The sequence below is a fragment of the Zasmidium cellare genome, assembly GCF_010093935.1.
Source record: "Zasmidium cellare ATCC 36951 unplaced genomic scaffold M409scaffold_2, whole genome shotgun sequence".
Taxonomy (NCBI): Eukaryota; Fungi; Ascomycota; class Dothideomycetes; order Mycosphaerellales; family Mycosphaerellaceae; genus Zasmidium; species Zasmidium cellare.
The window spans coordinates 1,724,740-1,746,747 of record NW_022986946.1 but is presented as its reverse complement, the minus strand read 5'-3'; the positions used below and the strand labels follow the sequence as shown (position 1 = coordinate 1,746,747).

Genomic DNA, 22,008 nt, shown 5'->3' with positions numbered 1-22,008 from the left:
GCCTCGACATGTTGGGCGCGTCCGAAGCGTACAGTTCGACGACGATAGCACCCATAGAGGTCTCGAGGAGGACATTTTGCGCCATGTCTGCGTTGGAGCTGGTAAGAGGTGAGGTGTCGTTAAGCTTCTCGATTCATCAAGGTGGTGAGTGAAGATGGAGGTTGGAAACTTAGAGTTTCCTTACGTGCCAATGGATTCAGGTGATCAAATCTTGGCAACTTAATTTAGGTAAGCTTCACCAACTTTTCATTAAGCCGAGCGGCATCTGACTGCTTGCTTCTCACTTTTCAACGTCGCGTCAACTTCAGCAAATTGGGCTGCCCCGGTACTATACCGGACTACACCCCACGTAAATACACACCTTTTGCACGCATTTTACACACATTCCGTAGAGGCTCTTGGGTCGCAATTGAGTCGAATAAGTCCGATACGCCCCCTAACACCTTCTACAATACCTACCTAACCCTCTAACCCGAACCCCTAACCTACCCTGACTACTAACCCCGACCCTAACTGCGTAACCCTGTACCTAAGACAGCAAGATTTGTGTGAGGCGTGATGTAGTCCGGTGGCTGGCTATAGTCCGATTGAGTGGTGGGGTCAACGTCGTCCGTCTTGTCTCTATTTGTTTCGTGTAAAGTTCTAGGACGGCTAGACCAATTTTAGTATATAGACTTAGGAATTTGAAGACAAAATCTACTTGATACTAAAGAGCGAGAACGGTACTAGCGAAGCAACCGTACTTCCCCATCTGCGCCATTTCGCTATAAAATACGTTGTGCACAGTATCTTAGCTTTAGTAGCCGGTACCGTTCCCGCGGAGGCTGTCAATTTGGTCAGCTGTTGCGTATAGCGAGAAACCATCGTTGAAGCCGGAGCCAGACGTCAAAGATGGCCAGTCGAAGGAGAGCCACTGCTCTTGGATCCTAGCAGCGGAATCCAAGAAACGGCTTTTGATTGCTTCCCAATCTGGATGAAGCAATTTTCCTCCTCGCTTCACGAACTTGCCATCAAGTAGCACGTCTTCGATGTCACCGACATCCGAATGCAACACCAGAGCAGCGATTGGATCATGCCACCCTAGAAGATTGGGGGAATCGCCACGGTAAACCACGACGTCGGCTTTCGAGCCAACAGCAATGATACCAAGATCTTGGCGACGAAGAGCAAGCCCGCCTGCGCGAGTAATGAGGTAATACGCTTGACGCACCGACATCTAGAGCAAGAATCAATCAAAATTCATATTAGACGAATGGTCATACATACTGGATTGTTCCACGGAACTTCCCAAGTCTCGAGGACTTTGAGAGACTCTGGCGCCCGAAGTGATTGCAGCCAAAGCCTTGCTTGCTGAATGTGACTGGATGAGAAGGTAAAGTGGCAATCGACCTACAGACAGTGGTCAGAAAGCTATGCATCCAATTCGCAACGATCGTTCGTTCAGTCGCAAGCATAGGTCTCTTTTCACACTTACACCCAAAGAAGCTTGATCAACGATCAACTCGATATTAGGATGATTATGGCCGAAGTGTAGTTCGCTCTCTGGAGTCGTGGAGATGTATTGGTTTCGCTGGCGCAACAGACGTGCATCCTCAGCGGTGAGGAACGCTCCGTGCGAGAAAACGACAGGGACGCTCGTGTTGAGCCAGCCTAAATCATCGAGAAGCTGAACGCTATTCAGCCAACCCCATGGCCCGTTCATGTAGTGAGTAGTGACATGTGTCAGGTTGCCCTCACGGACAATGTTCCACATCTCGGTTATGTTTTCAGGTGTGTTGCCATAGAAGTCGTCGTAGGCCAGGCCAAGATGCATGAGGTCGTTATCTTGAAAGCGCTTGTCAGTGGTGAGAGCTCGTAGCTTAGAGATTTGGTCGTTCCAGGTGAAGTCGTTATCAATGACATGTAGTGTATGAGCATAGAAGGTACGAACACCGCTGTCGTAGGAGCCATTAACGCTAGCATCGATGCCATCGTTAGACCATGCAGCTACAGAAAATGGACACTGTCAGTGGGTGTCTCGACAAGCAACAAGTAACGAGTCCCACCGTGCGAGTGGTCGAGCACCGTCGTCGTGCCTCCGTGTAGCAACTCCAAGCTTCCTACAAGCTGCCCTAGGTATATGTCTGTCGTGGTGAAGTTCTGCACGGCCGGACCGTACTCGCCGAATTTTTGAACGTAGTCTGCCAGCGTGGTGTTGGATCCAAGGGTCTTAAACGCAGTTTGCCATAGGTGATGATCTGTCAAGAATTGATGAGATCACCGTTCTAAGTACAACAAGAGTTCTGAGCACGTAGGGGTATCAACATATCCTGGCCCAATAATTCGGCCAGAAGCATTGATTTGAGTTGTATTCGGAGGTACCGAAGACAAGCCACCCTCCGCCAGGCCAGTGAATCGATCGTTTTGTATGTGAAGTGATGCGTTTTGGTATATCTGAAATTGTTCGGTCGTAGTGTTGAATCCGATAATCGTTCCGTGCTCGTAGAGAATCGAAGCAGCGACTTGGGAGATCGTCATTGAGGAGGCCGTAGCCAAAGCCATGAGTGTCCCTTTTGTTAACAACATTTCGCAGAGTGGTAGACAAGGCTGGATTCAACGCGATGTTCTGCATGATCTATGTACTGGCAATCTCGTATCCAGGTTTCTAGTAGAAGCAGTCAATACGCACATGGTCGACGTCACGTCTGCTTACCGCGATATCAGTCATGCACTAGAACTCCTTCGCCTCTTGATCACTATTTGCTGGGGAGACCTCACAAAACGGTACTTTCCTCTTTTGTGCGATGCCAAGGCTGTACTGTGCTACCCGACGATCGCCACCTTCATCGTGCCATCTAGTGCAGACGTGTAATAGATTGGTAATCTAGCGTCTAGTGAGCGAGAGAACGGATGAACGTCGCCACTTATATACTGCATCGTGGGTCTCATCCTAAGACTGTACCTCTGCATTAATCAATCGTTGTCGACTTCAGACACTCCTTGGCAAGATGAAAAGCTTTACCGCAACTGCTGCTCTCATTATCGGCCTACTCAGTTCTGGTACTTGTGCGAAGAGCGACTGGGAAGCGATTCACGATACCATCAATCGGTACTCGATCTTCATTGACACGAAGGATTTTGCGTCACTCGACAGAGTCTTTTCGTCAGATGCTTACGCAAATTACGGGGGTGCATGGGCGGATCTCTACGGAATCGATGCTATTATCGAGGTCTGCAAGGAGTCTGTTGCTGGACACACGTCTCAGCACTTAGGCAGCGTTATGGGCATCGACATACACGAAAACGAGAACGAAGGTTCCGGGCAGCAGGGCCTAACATGGCCGTACAATGCTCTACAATGGATCCTGAAGCAGCATATCCCAGCGGATGTGCCGATAAACTCTACTGCAAACAGCACCACGTACGACCAAAGCACTCTCTTTGCTGATCCATACTACAACGGCAGCGTCATTTATTACTTCGGCTACTACCTGGACGAGTTGCAGAAACTTGAGGAAGGCTGGCGTATCACTAATCGCACTTGGGCAAAGGCGGGTCCAGGGTATTCTGGCAACTATAGTGTTGCAACCGCGTAACTACTATCGAGCGGATGCTAGCGCTAGCTTTGAAAAGACCAGGCTTTATAACGGTGTATCTAGACATTGTATAGTATCTCAGGGGAAGACATTCGTCTTCAGACTTGATACTGTCTGAGGCTTGCTACAAGTATTGGCTGCTCCTCTGACTCACCGTTTAGCAGAGTCCGGCGCATTTATATGATGGCAACGAGAATCGAGTAAAAAAGCATTTACATGCTTCTAATTTTCGTAGAGCCATATAGGCCTACAGACATTTGGAGAATTTTACAAATTCCATTCACTCAAGCTGACTGTTCCCTGGCATGTGACTGCCAAGCCATAAGCGCGGGCCACATGTCATCTGCACTCCAAGATATTCACATTGTGAACATTTCTGCCTCATTTAATAACCTGCTTCTTGCGTTTAAATCTTTCGTTCCCCTGTTCCTACCTGCTGCAATCAGTCTGGCATGTTCTCTTTACTGCTGATGCCAACAGATCTACTTCGATCCTCAAGAGCATGATGACGGGTACCGTGAGCTCTTCCACTTAACGACACAAGCTGTGAGGGCCGCCCTTTCAGACGCCATGGATCGTCGAGTTTCCGCGCGGCGGCTACTTGTACGTACATAGGCCGATGAGTCGACACGTAAAGGCGGAGTCTAACACAGATTATAGCTTCATCACTCCACACCGCATCGCATGTCCATTTGGTGAGAAAGACTTGCGCTGGAAAGACAGAGGCATCCACGTCATCGCCACCCCAAATAGTGCCCGCGGGATGCCGGTCTCTGAGGGCTAATAGCGTATCTGAAAAGACAGAATTGGCGAGGAGGGACATGCGAGGCGTTCAGCGTCGTAGAGGACGAGGATACACTCCCAAAACCTCTCGGCCAAGTATTGAGCTCTGCCGCTGAAGACACGCCATCTCCATATGTCATTGGAGGTCTAGTAGTTCATAGACCATCCAGTTGCTATGGCGGGTGAAGTTCTCGCAGGGATGCCCTTTTCCGCCAGCAGTTTTTCTTCATATACAGCAACGACATAGACAAGCCTCTACGGCGGTATTCACTCGAATTGCGAGGCAAGACTGCCGCTTCGTCCTCCCCTTCGATGATTTCTGCTCGACATCGAACGCCTTCGGTCCCTGCTATCTATTAGCGACATGGAAGTCATACCGAAACTTCCAGCAGCGACCATGTTCTAGTAGGAGGTCGCTGGTAATCCACTTCCAAACTGTCTGGGCTCTCATCTTTCATTTCGCGTGGTCTCCCGATCCTTTGCTATAGATGAGCGGTATCGATGTTGTTGCGTTCGGAATTGTCTCTTCCAGCCGGCACCTGTGCCGCAATCTGAGTGGTGGCAGAGCAATGAGCCTTGAGCAGTAGCCTGAGCATTTGGCACGCTGGATGGCAGATCATGATATGTGCCAGAAGTAGTCTTGCTTTCGGCGTCAAACGAAATACGTATAACGAGGGCGAAGATAAGGACCAAAGTAAGGATAAAGATGAAGACGCCATCTCGCCCTAAGGCAGCGAGCAAGAGGATGACGAGCTCGAGCCCTTGAGTGGGTAGTGCAAACGAGGCGTCTGTTCTTTCTTGCGGAGGAGGAGACTCTGCAATGCAGTGCTTGATATATATGAGTAGGACGAACCTCATCCCCACTTCTTTGCATGCAACACTCAGCGTCGTGGCAATGCAAGCAGCCTGGTCCAATATGGTTCTGTGGAGATGCGTGATGGTGGGTGCTTCAACCCCTTTGAATACGTAGCCTCTCATATTCTGATCGCATGGCATCCTGAAAAGGTGCTTGTTGCAGGGTCACGAAGTGCTTCTCCATATTACCCACGCCAGCTCTTTCAGGCTTGAGATAGAGCATGGTGCGTGCTGTCGATATTACAGCTCACTTTGATTAGCACACCTAAGGGCTCGAGCTCGTCATCCTCTTGCTCGCTGCCTTAGGGCGAGATGGCGTCTTCATCTTCATCCTTTGGTCCTTATCTTCGCCCTCGTTATTGGAGGACCAGGTCGAAAGTCCGCAAGTGGAGAGGAGTCAGCTAAGACTCTTCCAGCGTCCGTTGCCACAGCTTCAGGCAAGATGGAAGCCAGCGGCACTTGTTGTCCTAGGTCACAGAGCATATGGGCGTCATTTGTGATGCCGTAGCATTGTCCAATCCCCAACGAACGTTGCCATACAGACAGCATTGAATAATGCAGACAGCATTGAATACAGTGGAGTGGCTTGGCCGGGCGGTGACTTGTTGGGAAGAATATTGTTGAAGGGAAACATGTATGATCGCAGATTGTTCTGCTCGATGCAATCGGAATCCAAAGGACACCTGAGGCCGTGAAATCTCTCACCTGATGCTGCGTTCAAGCTATGACTTGAGGCAGACGCTTGATCGGATGTTTCTGCGTGATGTCATCTTGATAGAAGTCTACGGCTCAATGGAATCTCCACTGCGTGGTGCGAGTCGAGCAGTCCGGGAATTCCATGAAGTGCATTGTTTGAGCCCTTGCTTCGGAGATTGTGTACACATCCTGACCATTTCTTGCTCAGTCATGACGCCTTCGTGCTCTACGTGCTGTCGGATTACCTTATTAGCAGACGCCTTGATCTGAGGGTGGAAGACATGTCGTGGGACTTCACGTGATGATCGGCCACCGTATGCGACGATCGACCATCGTGCTCGGATATCCAAATTCCGGAATGCTGCCCCGTTTCAGATGATCGTTTCACGCGGCGTGCCGGCGCTGTTGCCCAAGATTGATTGTGCGACCGAACAGCAACACCCACGGCGCACACAAGATTAAGATTCACGTTGTTGTGCCGTGAGACACAAATCTTGTGGCTCCTTTTCATTGTCGGACAGCCGCGGCTCGCCGGCTCAACACGAGGGATTTCTCAAATCCCTTGCGTGCTGACATGTCGCAAAATTCGCCGAACTCGTCCGTGGTACGGGCAGTTCGTAAAACATGGCATTCTCGTGTGAGATCTGTGGTAGCAGGATCAATTGAGCCGTGAGCAAGCGTCTCAACCAAACAGCTCTCGCAGAACTGGACCAGCTGGAAAGTTTTGGTGATGCGTGGTGGCGTGCTTCCAGAAGCAGGTACGTCTTGTCTCTGACCGTGAATTCTGAACGCGCGTACAAGATACATGTATGCAAGTATACGAGCCGGCGGGAGGTGTGTGTGAATTCCGGTCGAAACCTGAAACGATGGTGGAAGGAATGTGGGAATCTTTCACATGCTGCCCCTTTGAGATCGGGCGATTCGGCTTGGCCAATCAGCGGGCTTGCCGCTCGCGCTTAGCCCAATGGGGTGAAAAGGAACGTGAGATTGATGTGGAAGAAACATTGCAACGCAGAATGCAATTTCGAATGCCCGCGAAAGACGAGCATGCAGAAAAACAAGTTCATTTCATTCAGAAGCAATTCAAACACCGCCATGCTATGCAACATGACATTCCGAGGTGCAAATGGACGGTCAAACCAAGCCCATGGTTGAAGCTTCAACCACCGTCTGCTTCAGATATCCTCCCATTCAAAAACATTAAGTATCCATGCCTTGCCTGTTGACCTTGAAGTGTCCAATGCCACCAGGGAATGTTCTGTAGTCCCGTGTCCCTTATGTCTTGTGGTCGTAGAGAACGTCTCATATGCACATCTGAATCGTAGTTCTTTTTGGTCGCGAGAACTTTCGTTTCTGTCACCCAAAAGGTTCCAAGCAATGTAAAAGGGTTACAGTGTCGTAAAAGGATCGTCAGCCGCCCAAAGAGGCGACAAGGAGAAGGGAATGTCGAAGGGTGTCCCGCCGAAGTCGACTCGACTCAGAGCAGATCGATTTACTCGATCGCTTAGAGGAGGGCGACGGCGAGGACACCGGCGGCAAGGCCGAAGAGCTCGCTGCGGACGACGGACGATGCGGCGGCACCAGTGTATGGCTGCACAGAGGCAGATGGGGCGGAAACCGTGGCGTTGCTGCCAGTCGGGACTTGAATTTGCCCTTCATCCCGTTAGTATGACCCTCAAGCATGTCGACATTGAGCATAGACATACCGTCACTGATCTGAGCAACTGGGGAGCCAGTCGGCGCCTGCACTTGTCCTAAATCGGGTCGTTAGTAGCTGGCTTTCAATCAGGCTGAAGCAGTGACTTACCATCGCTAATCTGGGTGATTGGAGCACCAGTCGGCGCCTGCACCTGGCCATCAGAGATCTGAGTGATGGGAGAGCCAGTTGGTGCCTGGATTTGCCCTAGTTCCTGTCAGCAATCATCCCAAAGATTTAAAGATTGAACACGGCCTTACCATCGCTGATTTGGGTGATTGGGGCACCGGTGGGCGCTTGAGGCTGTCCGTCGGCGATCTGGGTGATGGGAGCACCAGTGGGGGCTTGTGGCTGGCCATCGGCTGCCGTGGTGTTAGCAATAGGGTCGAGAAAATCGAAATCCCACCACAACCCCTTTTTGGAAGGACTTACAGATCTGCTGGATTGGAGCACCGGTCGGCGCTTGTGGTTGGCCATCAGAAATCTGCGAAACGACGCCGGTAGGGGCCTGAGGTTGCCCGTCGCCTTGGAGCAAGTTAGCACATTGTTCAGGGGGTTTTTGGTTTTTGTGACAGACTGATCTGTGACACGACGCCGGTAGTAATTTGAGGCTGCCCGTCAGAGATCTGAGCCACTGGAGACCCAGTTGCAACTTGTGGTTGACCGTCGGCTTCGATTTGTGTAAGTAGGGGAGATGGTGAAGGGGGTAGGGGGTGGGGAATAGGCTTGGGTCGAGGGTGCGACACCATGCCTACGTACTGATCTGCGAAACAACACCAGTGGATGCTTGAACTTGACCATCCGTAATCTGACCAACGGGAGACCCAGTCGCGATTTGCGGTTGTCCATCGCCTTCCGTGTGTGAGCAGGAGTGTAGGGGGGCTGGGGAAAACGCTGCCTGTGCAACGCCAACACAACTAACCAATCTGAGAGACGGGGTTTCCAGTAGGTGCCTGGGGCTGACCGTCTCCTAGAAGGAGTGTGAGTGATGGTAGTTGTGGTGGAATGGTTGGGGTTGTGATATTGTGTTTTTTTTGGGGGGGGGGGGGGGTTGATCGAGTTTCGCCGACCAACGCCCACTGTTTTTAAACCTACCAATTTGCGAGACCACACCAGTTGGGCCTTGAGGTTGACCATCAGAGATTTGAGTCACTGGCGAACCGGTAACTTGACCATCTGTAGACAAAGTTAGCCGGTCTGGCGTAGAACAACCAACGCTTGTCGAAAGCGCTTACCAGCCTGCTGAGACTGGACACCGGAAGCGGTAACCTGTCCATCGGCCTCCTCAGTGGCGGTCGCTGCACCACCACCGTTGATGACCTGGAGGTAGACCGGGCTGCACTGAGCAGCGCTGTTCTCGTCGTAAAGGTTGAAGAAACCACCGCTCAAGCACTGCTGGAAAACAGCATCTGGGCCGAGGACCAAGGTGCCGTTGCTGCAGACCGCCCAGCCCTTGTCGTAGATCGTGCCAGTCTGCACTGGGTTGTCAAACTGAAACTGGTTGTTGGCGGCAATGTAACCAATGCGGTTCTGGGAGTCCTTGAGGACACCATCCTGGAGACTGAGGGTCAAGGCCTGGGATTGTCTCTGTAGTCCATGTTAGTGTCGGCGAATACATCAGCTTTGCCGTGGTGTCACTGACCTTCGCGAGGGAACGCTTGGAGGAGGTGGTGACGTTGACGGCCTGGATGTTAAAGGAACCACTGTAGCTTGGAGAGCAGCTGGAGGCGGCGGCCTGAGCTGGGGCCTGGGCAACTGGGCTGGCCGAGGCGAGCGTCGCAAGGGCGACGGCAGCGAGCGAGTAACGCATTATCACGGTAGCGATCGAGGTGGTCGGTATTAACGCTTCTGGTAGTATATGCAGTGAAGCCGGACCGGGGATGAGCAACAATCAATCGATAGACGCCTGGAGCGAGAGTGAGTCTATGAGGAGGATAGACTGCCGCGAATGGACGACGATTGATATGCGAGGTGCAAGGTGATTGTTGTGACGAGGGAGCTGCGGACTGGAATGTGCCAGTTATTTAAACCGATGCATGCGTGCGGGAGCGGAAGATTGGTGAATGCTCGGGGGCTGGTAGGCTTGGTGCAGGGGCCAATGCAACGGGACGATGGTGGCCCAGCAACAATGGGGGAGGCGCCGATGGGCTCCTCTCTGTCGTCCGGATTCACGTACGCTTGCTGACTAGTGCCCGTGCGTTGACGAGCAGCACCGTCGGCGAGGTGGAGATCGTCGCCGTATCGCACTGTCCCCCATGCCATGCGCTGCTGTTGCCCCATGCGATCACCAAAGAATGAGTTGATTACGACTTGGAGGAGCTATCAAGCTACTCGTAGGTACACGGCCAAGAGCTCCCAGAGCTGGCTGGCACAGCTGCAGGCTGCTGGCGCTAATGCACTCCCATTTGCTTGCGTCGCCTGTCTGGCTGTCTCAGGTCCGCCTGTGTGGCCCAATCAGTCCAGCGTCGACTCCTCTCGTCGCCCTGACTCCTCTCCATGTGCAAATCTATCAGTGAACACGGACGGGTTCGCCGTTGGCACGCCGCGGATATGGCCCAACGCCGCCCCGAAAACGGCGCACCGCTCGCAATTCGCCCCCGAGCCAGAAAACGGTGACGTCGCAACCCCGGGCAGGCGCTGGAGAGCACAGAGTTCGATGGCAGGCGAACAAGGTTCCTGTGCATAGGCTAGGCGCATGTGTATGCGGCTCTCTGACGGCTGGATGCGTGCTGGTGTGAGGTCGAGGAGAGGCTAGGTAGCGCGAAGCTAAAGCGCCGCCTGCGAATCACGACTGCGCCTGTCGAGCTGCCACCCTGCCAACCCGCATACCGTCGACATCAACAGTACGCAGCCCGTCGCTCTTGCGACGCCGGACACGAGGGGGCTGGAGACAGAGCGCTTGTCCATCTGCTCCCCGCGTGATTCTGATGCGCCCAGCAACCACCAGCACAAAGACTGGGCGCCCGCACCTGCGGCGTCAGCTCTCCCTCGTTGCCGCCACAACGGCCCGGCCTTTTGCTTGGGCGCGACACACAAGCTCGCCCAGTCGTTCGCTCCCACACCGATCCGCCCTGAGCGCAGGCCAGCAGGAGAACCTGCCTCCTCAGCGTGCCATCTCAACTTGGCCAGATTTGCTTTCTGCCGCGAGATCGCTGTGCCAAGTCTTGGGGCAACCGTGCGACCTGCCGCTTTCGATGCTTCTATTGATTTTACATCAAACCCCCTCTCCTGGCCGTGAAAAAGAACGCATTCATCAACAACCTGCGCAGCGTGTGAGGATCTGCCTCAACATTTGCATGGAGAAACACGCCAGACGCAGGTCAAAGTCAATGCTATTTCGGAAGCAGACGAGCTCCACTTCAACAACGGACGGCGGGCGCTCTCTTGGCTACTCCTCACACCATTGTCGGCTCTTCCACGAGGCGCTACACGATGGTGTGAAGGACAGTCCACGTACTTATCGTTATTATGTAAAAGCAATCGCCTACCAACATCGAAAGTACTTCGAGATGGTACATGCGAGTCTCTGTGGACTCGACTCGACGCCACGACTCTTTCAGGCAATCAAGTGTTCGTATTCAGCGAAAGCGCCTCTGCCCATTTCGCAGTCGAACAGACTTTCCCACCAGCACGCCGAGAAGGGCAAGATCCTGCAAGCGGTCTAACGAAACGTTAATTCTCCGATCATGGAGAAGGAGGGTGATCGCGTGCGAGCTCACAAAGTCATCACGGCAACTTGCAGGATGGTCTGCACAAGTGCATGCTTGTATACCCTCTCGAGGACAGCTGGCGCGAACGTCGAGAATCGTGAGTGGCTTTCGATGCGCTTGCTCTTCTGGGGGTGGGCGATTCGAACCTGCAGCGTGTGCATGAAACTTTGACGTCTTTCACAACCGCGGTAGCGACTCGGATCCTTCCTGCTGATGAGACGGTGAACTGAAGCTTCTGATGACTGAGAACACCTTGGTGAACCGAGCTTGCTCCAAACGCATTGGCAGTTGCATCCTGGGAAGCAAGGAGATGGAAGAAATATTAAGCTGACCCGTTATCCCGCCTGCGTTCGGTATCACGTACTGAAAGCCGGCTTTGATCGACAGCACAGGAACTGAGACCGTGAGACGGCAGCATGTTGACCGAACGAGGAGAATTACTCTTTGTCAACTCTGCTCGCGAAAAGAGGCACAGTTCACAGCTCATCGACAACAACCGGAAACTGAACAACGACACGAGTACATTTACATTTCTGGCTATCAAGCTCGCGATACCTCATGCTATCTGCATCCCAGCCATAATGTTACATCTCAAGACCATGAAGGCCATACCGAAGCGCAGGCTTTTGTTCATGAACCTCATTGACGACAGCTCCGAGAACCCGATTTTTGCGCAGCCTGTACGCCCAAGTCGAACGACGAACCATGATCAAACGCCGTGCATCACTTTCCCTGTGATGTCTCTCCCCTTGCGCCAACGCTGAAACGATACCACGCTCAACGCTACAAGTATAAAACGATCGTAACGAAGTGGATGAAAATGCAATGTCGGTGTGTTACCGCCAATCGTCGGTTCCGACGACTGCTGAAACCTGCAGTTACACAACTTGGCGAGCCTGGGGCGATCCTGTTGTGTCATGCTGCAAGGCTGGGCGGACGGGACAAGTCTATTGTCCGACAGCACCAGCTTGGTGTGGCAGGGACAGGACACCCTCCTTGCCGATGCCGCCGAGAACCTTGATGTTGCCATGGGCGTCGACAATCGGGTACCGGGCACGGCGTTCAAGGTCGTCAAGGTCCATGTGGCTGCGGATGTACTTGTCTTGGCTGTTATCAGGAACAGAGTAGTCCCAGCTGGTCCACTTGCCCTGCTTCAAAGCCGAGAAGCAGAGGCGGCGTTGACGCTGGCGCTTGACGACGTCGGCAGTGATGGCTTCCATGTTCCACTTGGCCTTGGACTCGGCGACAAACGCGTCGTACACCTTCTTGGTCTCGGCGTCGTCGCTGGTGGCGAGGTTGTTCAACTCATCTGGGTCGTCGGCCAAGTTGTAGAGCTGATCTGGGTCGGCAGGGCAAGTGATGTACTTCCAAGGACCACGACGAATCATCATCATGGGAGCAATGGTACCCTCGCCCATGTACTCAGCGAAGACGTTGTCATGGACGTCCTTGCCCTTGAGATGTGGCACAATGGAGACGCCGTCCATGGGAAGGTGAGGGTGAAGCTTGGAGCCAACAACGTCGACCAGAGTTGGCAGGATGTCGAGAGTGCTCACGCTCTGAGGCACACGGTGAGGAGCCCACAGCTTTGGGTAACTCCACAGCATTGGAACACGCACCGACGACTCAAAGTACGACATCTTGTACCAAAGTCCACGCTCGCCGAGCATGTCGCCGTGGTCGCCGGAGAAGATGACGATGGTGTTGTCGTCGAGGCCGCACTGCTTCAAAGTCTCCATGAGTTTGCCAATGTTGTCGTCGACATAGCTGACAGAGCCATAGTACGCCCGCTTGGCCCTCTTGATCTGGTCTGGAGTGAAGTCGTAGTCCTCGAGGTCGCAGACGTGCTGCAGACGCTTGCTGTGCTGGTCGAGCTGGTCCTTTGGAATCTGGACCTTTGGCATGTCGATCTCAACATCCTCGTACATGTCCCAGTACTTGTGCTCGATGGTGTACGGGTCGTGTGGGTGAGTGAGCGAGACGGTCAAGCAGAACGGACGGCTGTTGGCTGGCTTGCGAACGTGGTCGTACAAGAACTGCTTGGCCTTGTACATGACTTCCTCGTCGTAGTCGAGCTGATTGCTGCGAACGCATGGTCCGGCCTGGAAGATCGAGGAGCTGTTGTGGTACCACTCAAGACGGGTGTCAGGCTCGTCCCAGTTGACCGACCAACCCAGATCGGCTGGATAGATGTCGGCAGTCAAACGATACTCGTAGCCATGCAGCTGGTCACCGATGAAGTGCATCTTGCCGCCAAGGACACACTCATATCCGGCACTCCGCAGGTAGTGGGCGTATGTTGGAGTGTCCTCGGTGATGGGAGAGGCATTGTCGTAAGCACCGATCTTGGAAGGCAGCTGACCAGTAATCATAGCCATGCGGCTTGGGGCGCAGAGTGGCGAGTTGCAGTAAGCCGAGTCGAAGACGACGGATCGTTCAGCAAGCTTGTCGATGTTGGGAGTCTTGATCTGAGAGTCCTTGTTGTAAATCTTGAGCTGAGGGGCAGCCAGCTGGTCGGCCATGATGTACAAGATGTTGGGCTGCTGGGGGAAGAGCGGCGTGCTGAAGCCATTCTGGCCGGCAAAGCCCACGGGTGGTGACACTGGGGGAGTGTCGGGCATGTTCTTGCGAAGACGGTGCATCTGGTCCGCCATGTTGTTTGTATTGACTTGGGCTGCAGTGTTTTCTGTGAAGACGGTGTTTCTTGGGTGGCGGGGCAGTCAGTGGGAAGTCTGGTCGCCGTCCGCTGTCCGCACAAGGCTGATACCAGTCCTTATATCTCTGAGCTTGCCCCACATCGACGACGTTGGAATGCTGGAGAAGATGGAGTAGCGGGATGGTGAAGGAGACGAGGGAGTTTGGATTGGTCAGAAGAAAGGAAATAAATAACGTGAGACATGGAGCGTGGTCACCGCCTTCGCAGCGCAGATCACGCAATCCACGGTCGAGATGAGGCCAAGGGCCTCTTTCTCATTTGATGTCCGACGGCCCTTTGTAGCAACTCTTTCAGCGCTGGCAGGGCTTGGCGCGGCATCCGATAGGCCGTATGTGCATTTGAAGATGGGGCCCCTGCCATGGAGCGTCACCTCCTCCAACTTCACGTCGTCGATGTGCACTCTTCCCGTCCTTCTCTCGCTGCAAATTTCGAACTCAGTCCAGGAGCCACCATGCTCGCCGCCGAGTGCAAAAGTTGTCGAGTTCTATGGCACGGTGCCGCCAATCTGCCCGCCGTGACGCCGCTGGCCTGAGGCACACTGCCACTTTGCGCCCGCACTAAGCTGTGTCGCGTGCGCACCCTCCTTCCGTCAGCGCTCCCCCGAACTTCGAAACCCTCGCCCGACCGAACTTCTGCATCAGATTCCCTTCGCGACGACGCGCCTGATAACACACCCTGCCGCCTCCCACACCGCCAGATACCCCACGACCAGGCATGGCCAACGTGCAAGACCGTGGCCCGCCGTCTGCGGCAGCAATAGCAATCGGCACAGCTCTGATCAGTGGCATCACGGGGTACTATCTGGGCCAGCTCCGATCCATCTTGCCAACGCGGCCTGTCGCGTCCGGCCCATCGCCTAAATCTCCAAACACTGGTGAAATTACAGATGATGACAGCGATGCCATGTCCGACGATGACGCGTTGGATCAGGGTGAAATCAACGCGTTCCCAGACAGCAACGAGGAATGCAAGCTCGTATTGTGTGTGAGGACCGATCTTGGCATGGGCAAGGGTAAGTCGTTATCATTACTTCTCTCGTTCAAAACTTCCGGGACCAAGCAAGGCAGCTGCATATATGCAACCTGCTGGCCACCCTTTTCGAATTCCCTTGACAAATCTGAGATAGCCCCCGTCCGCGCATATCATACTGATTGCTCCACGCAGGCAAGATAGCCGCTCAGTGTTCACATGCCACGCTCGCCTGCTACAAGGCCCTGCTGCGAGCAGATCCGGCACACCCGATATTGAAGCGATGGGAGCGACTCGGCCAAGCCAAAGTCGCACTGAAAGTGACGAGTGAGGATCAATTGCTGCTGCTCCAAGCACAGGCCGTCAGTCTCGGCATTTGCGCTCAGGTCATACACGATGCTGGCCGGACTCAAATCGCCGCGGGCTCTGCTACAGTTCTAGGAGTTGGACCTGCGCCCAAGAGCAAGATCGACGAGGTCACCGGACAGCTCTCGCTGCTCTGAGTCACAGACTCGCGACGTGGAGAGCATGGCAGATTGACAACATCGCCCGCGATTTCGAGCTCGAGGTGCAAGCGCAAAACATCGAGTGCTGTTGGAAAGAACCGATCGAAGTACTGGGCACCTTTCCATACCTGTGGATTGGTTCACCGTAATGGGAAACGAAGCACGCGATTCGCCGGCGTTGCATCCTACTGTGCGACTATGACTCACCGAGCTGGTAGTGGGTGACGAGCCATCACCAGAAGACTGAATAGCTCTGAGTCCGATTCTGGTGTGTTCAAACAGCGCATCCCATGCGGATGGCTCTTGGAGTGCACCACACCGCGACAAAATGCCTTGGCGTGGGACAAGCGCGAAGATTGAAGCCAACTTCACATGTCAAAGGCTAAGCTCTCCAGAAACTCAATGCCACGTCAAGTCAAATCAACCACCATCCAGAAAACACGTTGCCTCGGCGTTCAAGCGACAACGTGGGATTCACACTTCCTCGTCATTTTGACGTCCACTGCCCACGAGGTGGAGTGGAAATAAGGATGCGCTAATCCAGCCTAGGCAACATCAAGCTTTCTTAGGGTCACGTGTCGTCCGCTTCTTACCTCTCGACCACATCATCCACTGTAGCCCACAAAGTGTACTGCTTCTTCGAATTCTAGGCCTTGCCACAGGCAGAAATCGCACGCGTGTTGTCAAATCGCCCAATGAATGTCGAAGTCTCTCCCACTGATTGAAAATTCAGAGCAACGGGAAGAAGTGCGAACGCCTGATCCGACTCCTCCCGCGCATTGCCCATTCTTGTCTCCTGCGCGTGGACAGGGACACGACTTGGCATGGGAACCCACAGATATGAGTCGAACGAAACTGTCACACGACGTTCGTTCGGTGATGCGTAGGAACGGTATGCAGAGCCGCAACTAGTCACGTTTCTTTCGGTTTGAAATTTTGCAATGTGGCGTCTGAATCCCACATGCTCGGAGAGCGATTCGAACAGCCACATCTATCGTGAATCCCGCCGACTCGGCAACGACCGAGGACGTCGTTCGTCCGACTCGGGTCGAGGGAGATGGCGTGCTAACAACGCCTCTCGTTGCCATTCTTCCAGTGCTGGTTCCGATAGCACACCGTTCGACGAGCCGACTTGGAATCGTCTTGCTCAGAGCCATTTGTTTGAGCAAAGTCTAGACCTCCTGGCTAAAAGTCTACCTCTCGATTGCCTTCTACTCTGAAAGTGAGACTTTCGGCAGTTGAAAGCGAAGTCGTCTCAGGACCAGGAATAAGAGCACAGGGTTCTTGTTGCTGCTGCAAGGAACTCGCGAATATCCGTTGAATTGCAGGAGTGAAGTGTTTCAAAAGTACCAGTGCGAATGTCCATTGCGCGAGATTTCATCAACAAACGGTGTTGGGGGTTACTGATGCGTGTCTCCACCCTCTACGCAAGGGTCTACGCAACCAGGCCACGAATGCAGATGACGAATAGATAAAGAACAGATAAATCTGGGGGTAATTGTAAATGAATGCGATTCTTTTTAAAAAATCAAGCAAAGTGCTATGTACTGGGGTATGTGCGAATCGAGGGGGATATCTATATCTGAGGTTCTCTCCTTTCCTTGTTTTTTCAAATTCCGCCGTGTAAGAGGACGCCTTGTTAGCCCCATCATCCGTAGATGAGGGATAACCAAATCTTTTTCCATTTCGTGGGTGCCATTGCTCGTAGATCGTAGCTTTCTTCCTTCCCGAGACTTGATCGACCTTCTAGAGGGATCGCGTCTCGGTCTCAATCTCATCTGCCCCACCTCAAAAGCGTCGACCTCGCCATGGGCGGCCGCGAACACAGTGCGCTCAGCCCGGCAAGATCGACACAGGGGTTTGAGGCGAGGGGAGAGACGAAGAATACAGCTTGCAAGTCCGTTGTCTCAGCAATAGAGAGTCCAGACGATGTAATGTGTGTTTGCGTGCGTTGTGTGCAAAGTGGTGGGTCGTGATGATGATGATGATGTGTGAAGACAATTTGTGAATATCAACAATGAAGAATGCAAATAAGTCATGGCCCGACATCTTTCGAGTCTTCGTTATGCCGTCGCGTAAAAAGAGTGAGGCGATGGCATGGACGAGCTCGAGATGGGGAAAGAATCGAAGATCGCGGAAGTGCGATGGCCCGCTCTATGCGGCGTGCGCGTGGTGGCCGTGAGCGTGGTGCTCGTGTCTTGGCTTGATGCGGCCGGCGTAGGCGGTCACGATGTTGGTGACGACGGCGGTTTCGACTTGAGTCACTGTCACACCGTCTGGGCCTTCGGTGACAACGGCGGTCGTCGAGGTCGCGAAGGTGGTTGGCGTGGTCTGAGCAGCGAGGGAAGACGATGCGTCGTCGTTGTTCCAGTTGATGTAGGCAGTGGGCGTTGGCACAACGATCGAAGACGGAGTCGATGCTGGCGTGGAGTACGAGGTGGCCACCGAGGTGTATCCGTCTGGGTACGCCGCGGAGCTGGAGCCAGAGTCGTCAGAGTCAGAGCCGTCAGAGCCAGAGGTCGAGTTGTCGGCCGCCTCGCCAGAGCAGAGGGTGACAGTGATGGAAGCGTCTTGAGAGCATGATTGCATGCCGTAGGCGTCATCCGTAGCGTAGCGGTAGGCCTGTTGCTTGGGGTTGCAGCTGGACGTGCTCGACGTGATCTCCCAGTTCTTGTCCCATGGGTTGCCGTTGACGCAGCTCAAGTCATACCAGATGATGCCGTCGTTGTGGAAGGTGTACTCGTATTGCAAGATGTTCTCGAGAGCCTCGGACTTGGAAAGCTTGATCGACCAGCCATTGGAGTTGGAGAGCGAGGTCCACTCCTGATCCCAAGTACCACCAGCAGAAAGAGTCTTGTCTTCTTGTTCGTAGCCACCACCGGAGGCTGGGACGTTGCACAAGTAGACGTCGTAGGTGCACTTGTTGACAACGTGCGCCTTGCCGACAGAGAGGGAAGAAGCAGCCGCCGATGCGCCAAAGACGGCGAGCGATGCGACGACGGAAGTAATCATTGCTGCGGTGTTGTTCGTTGATCTATGCGATATAGCAGTGCTGTGGGTCGTTCAAGTGCCAAATGTCGTTAGGTGATGTTTGCGATGATCGTCGGATCGTTGCGACTTGGCTTAAACAAGGTGATTGTCGTTAACGTAGGCGATTCGTTTATCCTGCGCCTAGTCGAAAGAATGTGGTCTTGTGCCGTAGTCCGTAAAGGAATGAATACCGTGCAGTAAAAGAGTGATACTGCGCAGCAGTTGAGCGTTCCAAAAAGCGCTTGGGAAGGCGGGAGTCGTAAAAAGTGATCGTGACAAGGGAGAAAGGAGGGAAGGCGGTGGGAGTGCGCGTCCTTCTGCGATCTTTATCCGACGGGCACCCCAACTCCACCGCGCAAAATCGAGAGACGGCCCCATCGGAGTCTGCAAAACGTGTTCCTGAGCAGCCATACCCCTTGAAGCATGAGCTGGCATTGCCCCGATCAATCACAGGCCAGCCTTACGGGCGCCGCTGCATTAGCCGACCGGGCTCTTACAGGGGCGATGTGACCGCGGATGGCACTCAGGCCCGCCCTCAGCTGTCACTGGCCGGTCGGGTTGATCGAGGTCGGTCATGATTCGCTGTTCCCAGCGGTTGGCGTTCCGGACCTGCAGCCTTGCAAGGAACAGAGGTTGATTCTGCCGCACTAACGCCTAGTCGGCTATTTCCCACGAGTGAACAAAGTTGACGAACAGCCGGTCCAACACCCCGGAAGGAACTCCACATTTCAACGTTCTGAACGTTCTCGATCGCGAACTCTATTCGTTGATGATGGAACGCTCTTTCGCACGTCACGCGCATTCAGAATTTTCTTCTCCATCGACTATAGGAAGTCTCTTCTTTTTGACACACAGAAACAGGAAGTGTCGCCCATCGCCCCGTTTTGCCAGCCGCTGAGAAATTCTTCATCGGTGGCAATGCAGGCGTGGCGGCTGCTGCAACGTCGACGTGCGTCGTGATGATGATTGTGCTGCAAGCCATTCGTCGGACAAACAGGTGGCGCATTGTTGAGAGCTGCAACCAGGATGCAGTTTGCCAGCTGTCTGTATCCACCTGTCGTAGCATGTTGGTGTGCGTTTCAACGGAGTTATGCACCGCGACAACTTCGTCCAGTGACCGCAGAAAGGTGACCAGCGGATCTGTGGTTCGCCTGAGACGCGCGTAAGCTCTCAATCTTCTGCACTTGGTACCTTTTGCCGTTCTGTGAACACTTTTTGCAGGGGCGTTTGACCTTTCTTCGACGTGTTGAAATGCACTGGCTAGACTGCAGAGCGATATAGGCAAGCGGCCGTCGAGCGGACTTTGCTCTGCAGAAAGTCGGGATCATGTGCCACCAGTTCAGGCGATGTGTTTTGGTCGCTCGGGAGCAATTGGAAGTTGCTCGGGCCGCAAGATCTTCACATGAGGTCGCAGTCCAATGCCACAGAACCTGTCCAGCATGTCGTGGTTGCTGGAAGATCTGAACAGGGAACACCCATCATCGTACAAACAAGGTGCAGTGTTAATTAAGATGTGCGTTCTGCCCGTTTCCGTTCATGGCGCACCCGCATCCGAGCCATGGTGCTGGATGCCGGGTCGCACCAGATGTACGAAAACCACGGAGTTGGTATTCGAGGGGGTCTTGTTGATGCTTTGAACAAATCTGTTCTTTGAGTAAGACAGAACTGCAAAGCTGCCAGTTGCAATCTGGCTTGACATCCTTGTTCCAAGGAAGATGGCTCTAGTCGGTCAGTTAGGGTCCCCATGTTGGCTGCTCGATGTTCCCGTGCAACAATTCTCGCGTGCATCGAACTGCGGGGAGCGTGGTCTGGTTTCACAATGACGGTGATCTTCTCGGTCAGTAAAAACAACAGTTAGCTCGAGTACAGCATTTCTCACCACGTTGCAACGCCACACTATTTCTGATCACTGTCATTGCTGCCGTGTACATGCCACTCTGCTAGTGGAGATAGACCGAGGACAATGGCTCTGTGGATGTCGCAGAAGCTGAGCACGGCATCGTAGGCTGTTCGTACCACATAGGCTCTCACGTGGGCAACTCTATGCTGGCAACTTCATTGTACTGCTCTGCAATCACCCTCCCATCACTGTCCGTGACTTTCTTTGCTCCCATTTCACATATGGCCAGGCGGTCCAAGGTAACGTTCTCGGCCCAGGCGAAATTTTTGTGTTTTTGAAGCAGCTCTCTTGCATCGAGCTTCAGCGGAGTATTGGCGTTGGGGCCGTGGCCTCGTGCGCTGCCGTCATCCTGTTGTGCCTGGTTGCTGGCTGCGAGACTCGACTGTTCGCTGTCGCCTGCAGAGACAGGAGGCTTCGGGGCTGGAGGGTTGCCATGTCGTCTCATTGGTAGCTTCTTCCCCTTGGCGTAAATTGTGTTGACGATGGTAGCGTGCAGTTTCAGCTTTCTGTCGTCCTCGACCAGGAAACCCTTGTCCTTGAACAGTTGCTGCACTGCCAGACAGAACGGGTAAAGTCTCTCACTTGAGTCGAAAGGCGCCGAGTAGATAACGGAGGTCTTATCTGGGGCATGCATTGATTCCAAGCCTTTCAGGTCTACCACCATAGGTGCCAACGGTGCAGTCGTGGTCGCCTGATCCGATGTTGGGTCTCTTTCCCCTGCTGATGGGGCGAGTATCGAGCCCACGTCAAGACTTTGTAAGAAAGCTGTGGCTTGCGAAAGCTGATCATTGTTGAGGCTCATGACACCCAAGGTACAATGCAAAGCACCAACTGGTCGAATAGCCTGTACAGCCGTCAGCAAAGCCATTGACAGACCGGCGTTAGGCCGTATGTCGGTGCCCAAGGTCCCCGTGACAGGTGCAGGCGAAATTCACGGCTTGTCTGTGACTCCATGGGATGAAAGGCCTGTTGTAATCTTCGCCGGGTTACGTCGATCAAACGTGTGCTCGATTGAACTTGCCTTTGGATGCACAACTGGAGAGCCTTCACCGCCTGCAGCTTCACCACCGGTCTCACCATGCAGTTGTGCGCCAAGTAGACCTTCCGCCTCATTCCAAGACACGGCATCTCGAAATTCTTTCAATGACCGCTCCAGTTGGGGCTTCGATTGCTCTGTCACGAGAGGCAGACACAGGAAATGTGTGAGAGGAGGCTTCTTGGCCGCCGGGGCTTTTCTTGAGGCTCTGTACTTGCCCATGCTGCGCGGGATGTGTAGATGTCGACGTGGCAAAGATACGATTTCGTTGTTACATCTCCAGAAACGCGAACAGTTCATAAGTATTCCATCAGCAGGCAGGCAAACCCATCCGAGTGGTGACTCATGAAGACTGTCGGCAAGACTGATGGAGGATAGATCACGTATGTAGTCGCGCCTGGGCGTGTTCTGTGAACATTGGAGAAGGCGAGGGTGTGTTGCATGTGATTGTAGCAGATCTGGAGGTAAGTGAAAGTCGGTGGGTGCTTGCTTCGCGAGCGGGTCCGTGCGATGAGGTCACAAGCACATGCCAGAGC

The 22,008-nt window shown here is 53.6% G+C and overlaps 8 protein-coding genes across 8 annotated transcripts; 2 read left to right on the top strand and 6 right to left on the bottom strand.

The window, feature by feature from the left end:
- Positions 1-796: 796 nt before the first annotated feature.
- M409DRAFT_62849 (uncharacterized protein) lies at positions 797-2,517 on the bottom strand (the record flags this gene model as incomplete). Its single annotated transcript, XM_033815332.1, has 5 exons — positions 797-1,216; positions 1,267-1,389; positions 1,475-1,986; positions 2,046-2,208; positions 2,305-2,517. 5 exons carry the CDS (start codon positions 2,515-2,517, stop codon positions 797-799), a joined length of 1,431 nt encoding a protein of 476 aa, XP_033674201.1.
- A 470-nt stretch (positions 2,518-2,987) lies between these two features.
- Positions 2,988-3,575, top strand: M409DRAFT_49772 (uncharacterized protein; the record flags this gene model as incomplete). Its single annotated transcript, XM_033811347.1, has 1 exon — positions 2,988-3,575. One exon carries the CDS (start codon positions 2,988-2,990, stop codon positions 3,573-3,575), a length of 588 nt encoding a protein of 195 aa, XP_033674200.1.
- Positions 3,576-4,017: 442 nt separating this feature from the next.
- Positions 4,018-4,398, bottom strand: M409DRAFT_49771 (uncharacterized protein; the record flags this gene model as incomplete). The annotated part of the gene is made up of 1 exon (XM_033811346.1): positions 4,018-4,398. One exon carries the CDS (start codon positions 4,396-4,398, stop codon positions 4,018-4,020), a length of 381 nt encoding a protein of 126 aa, XP_033674199.1.
- A 3,015-nt stretch (positions 4,399-7,413) lies between these two features.
- Positions 7,414-9,415, bottom strand: M409DRAFT_49770 (uncharacterized protein; the record flags this gene model as incomplete). The annotated part of the gene is made up of 11 exons (XM_033811345.1): positions 7,414-7,562; positions 7,616-7,663; positions 7,717-7,812; positions 7,866-7,967; positions 8,038-8,130; positions 8,183-8,275; positions 8,365-8,457; positions 8,528-8,575; positions 8,701-8,781; positions 8,841-9,192; positions 9,248-9,415. The coding sequence occupies 11 exons, from the start codon at positions 9,413-9,415 to the stop codon at positions 7,414-7,416; spliced, it is 1,323 nt and encodes a 440-aa protein (XP_033674198.1).
- A 2,847-nt stretch (positions 9,416-12,262) lies between these two features.
- Positions 12,263-13,957, bottom strand: M409DRAFT_35471 (uncharacterized protein; the record flags this gene model as incomplete). Its single annotated transcript, XM_033810406.1, has 1 exon — positions 12,263-13,957. The coding sequence occupies one exon, from the start codon at positions 13,955-13,957 to the stop codon at positions 12,263-12,265; it is 1,695 nt and encodes a 564-aa protein (XP_033674197.1).
- A 788-nt stretch (positions 13,958-14,745) lies between these two features.
- Positions 14,746-15,503, top strand: M409DRAFT_49768 (uncharacterized protein; the record flags this gene model as incomplete). The annotated part of the gene is made up of 2 exons (XM_033811344.1): positions 14,746-15,043; positions 15,196-15,503. 2 exons carry the CDS (start codon positions 14,746-14,748, stop codon positions 15,501-15,503), a joined length of 606 nt encoding a protein of 201 aa, XP_033674196.1.
- Positions 15,504-17,660: 2,157 nt separating this feature from the next.
- M409DRAFT_17248 (uncharacterized protein) lies at positions 17,661-18,518 on the bottom strand (the record flags this gene model as incomplete). The annotated part of the gene is made up of 1 exon (XM_033803975.1): positions 17,661-18,518. One exon carries the CDS (start codon positions 18,516-18,518, stop codon positions 17,661-17,663), a length of 858 nt encoding a protein of 285 aa, XP_033674195.1.
- A 2,045-nt stretch (positions 18,519-20,563) lies between these two features.
- On the bottom strand, positions 20,564-21,304 carry M409DRAFT_17247 (uncharacterized protein; the record flags this gene model as incomplete). Its single annotated transcript, XM_033803974.1, has 1 exon — positions 20,564-21,304. One exon carries the CDS (start codon positions 21,302-21,304, stop codon positions 20,564-20,566), a length of 741 nt encoding a protein of 246 aa, XP_033674194.1.
- Positions 21,305-22,008: the final 704 nt, after the last annotated feature.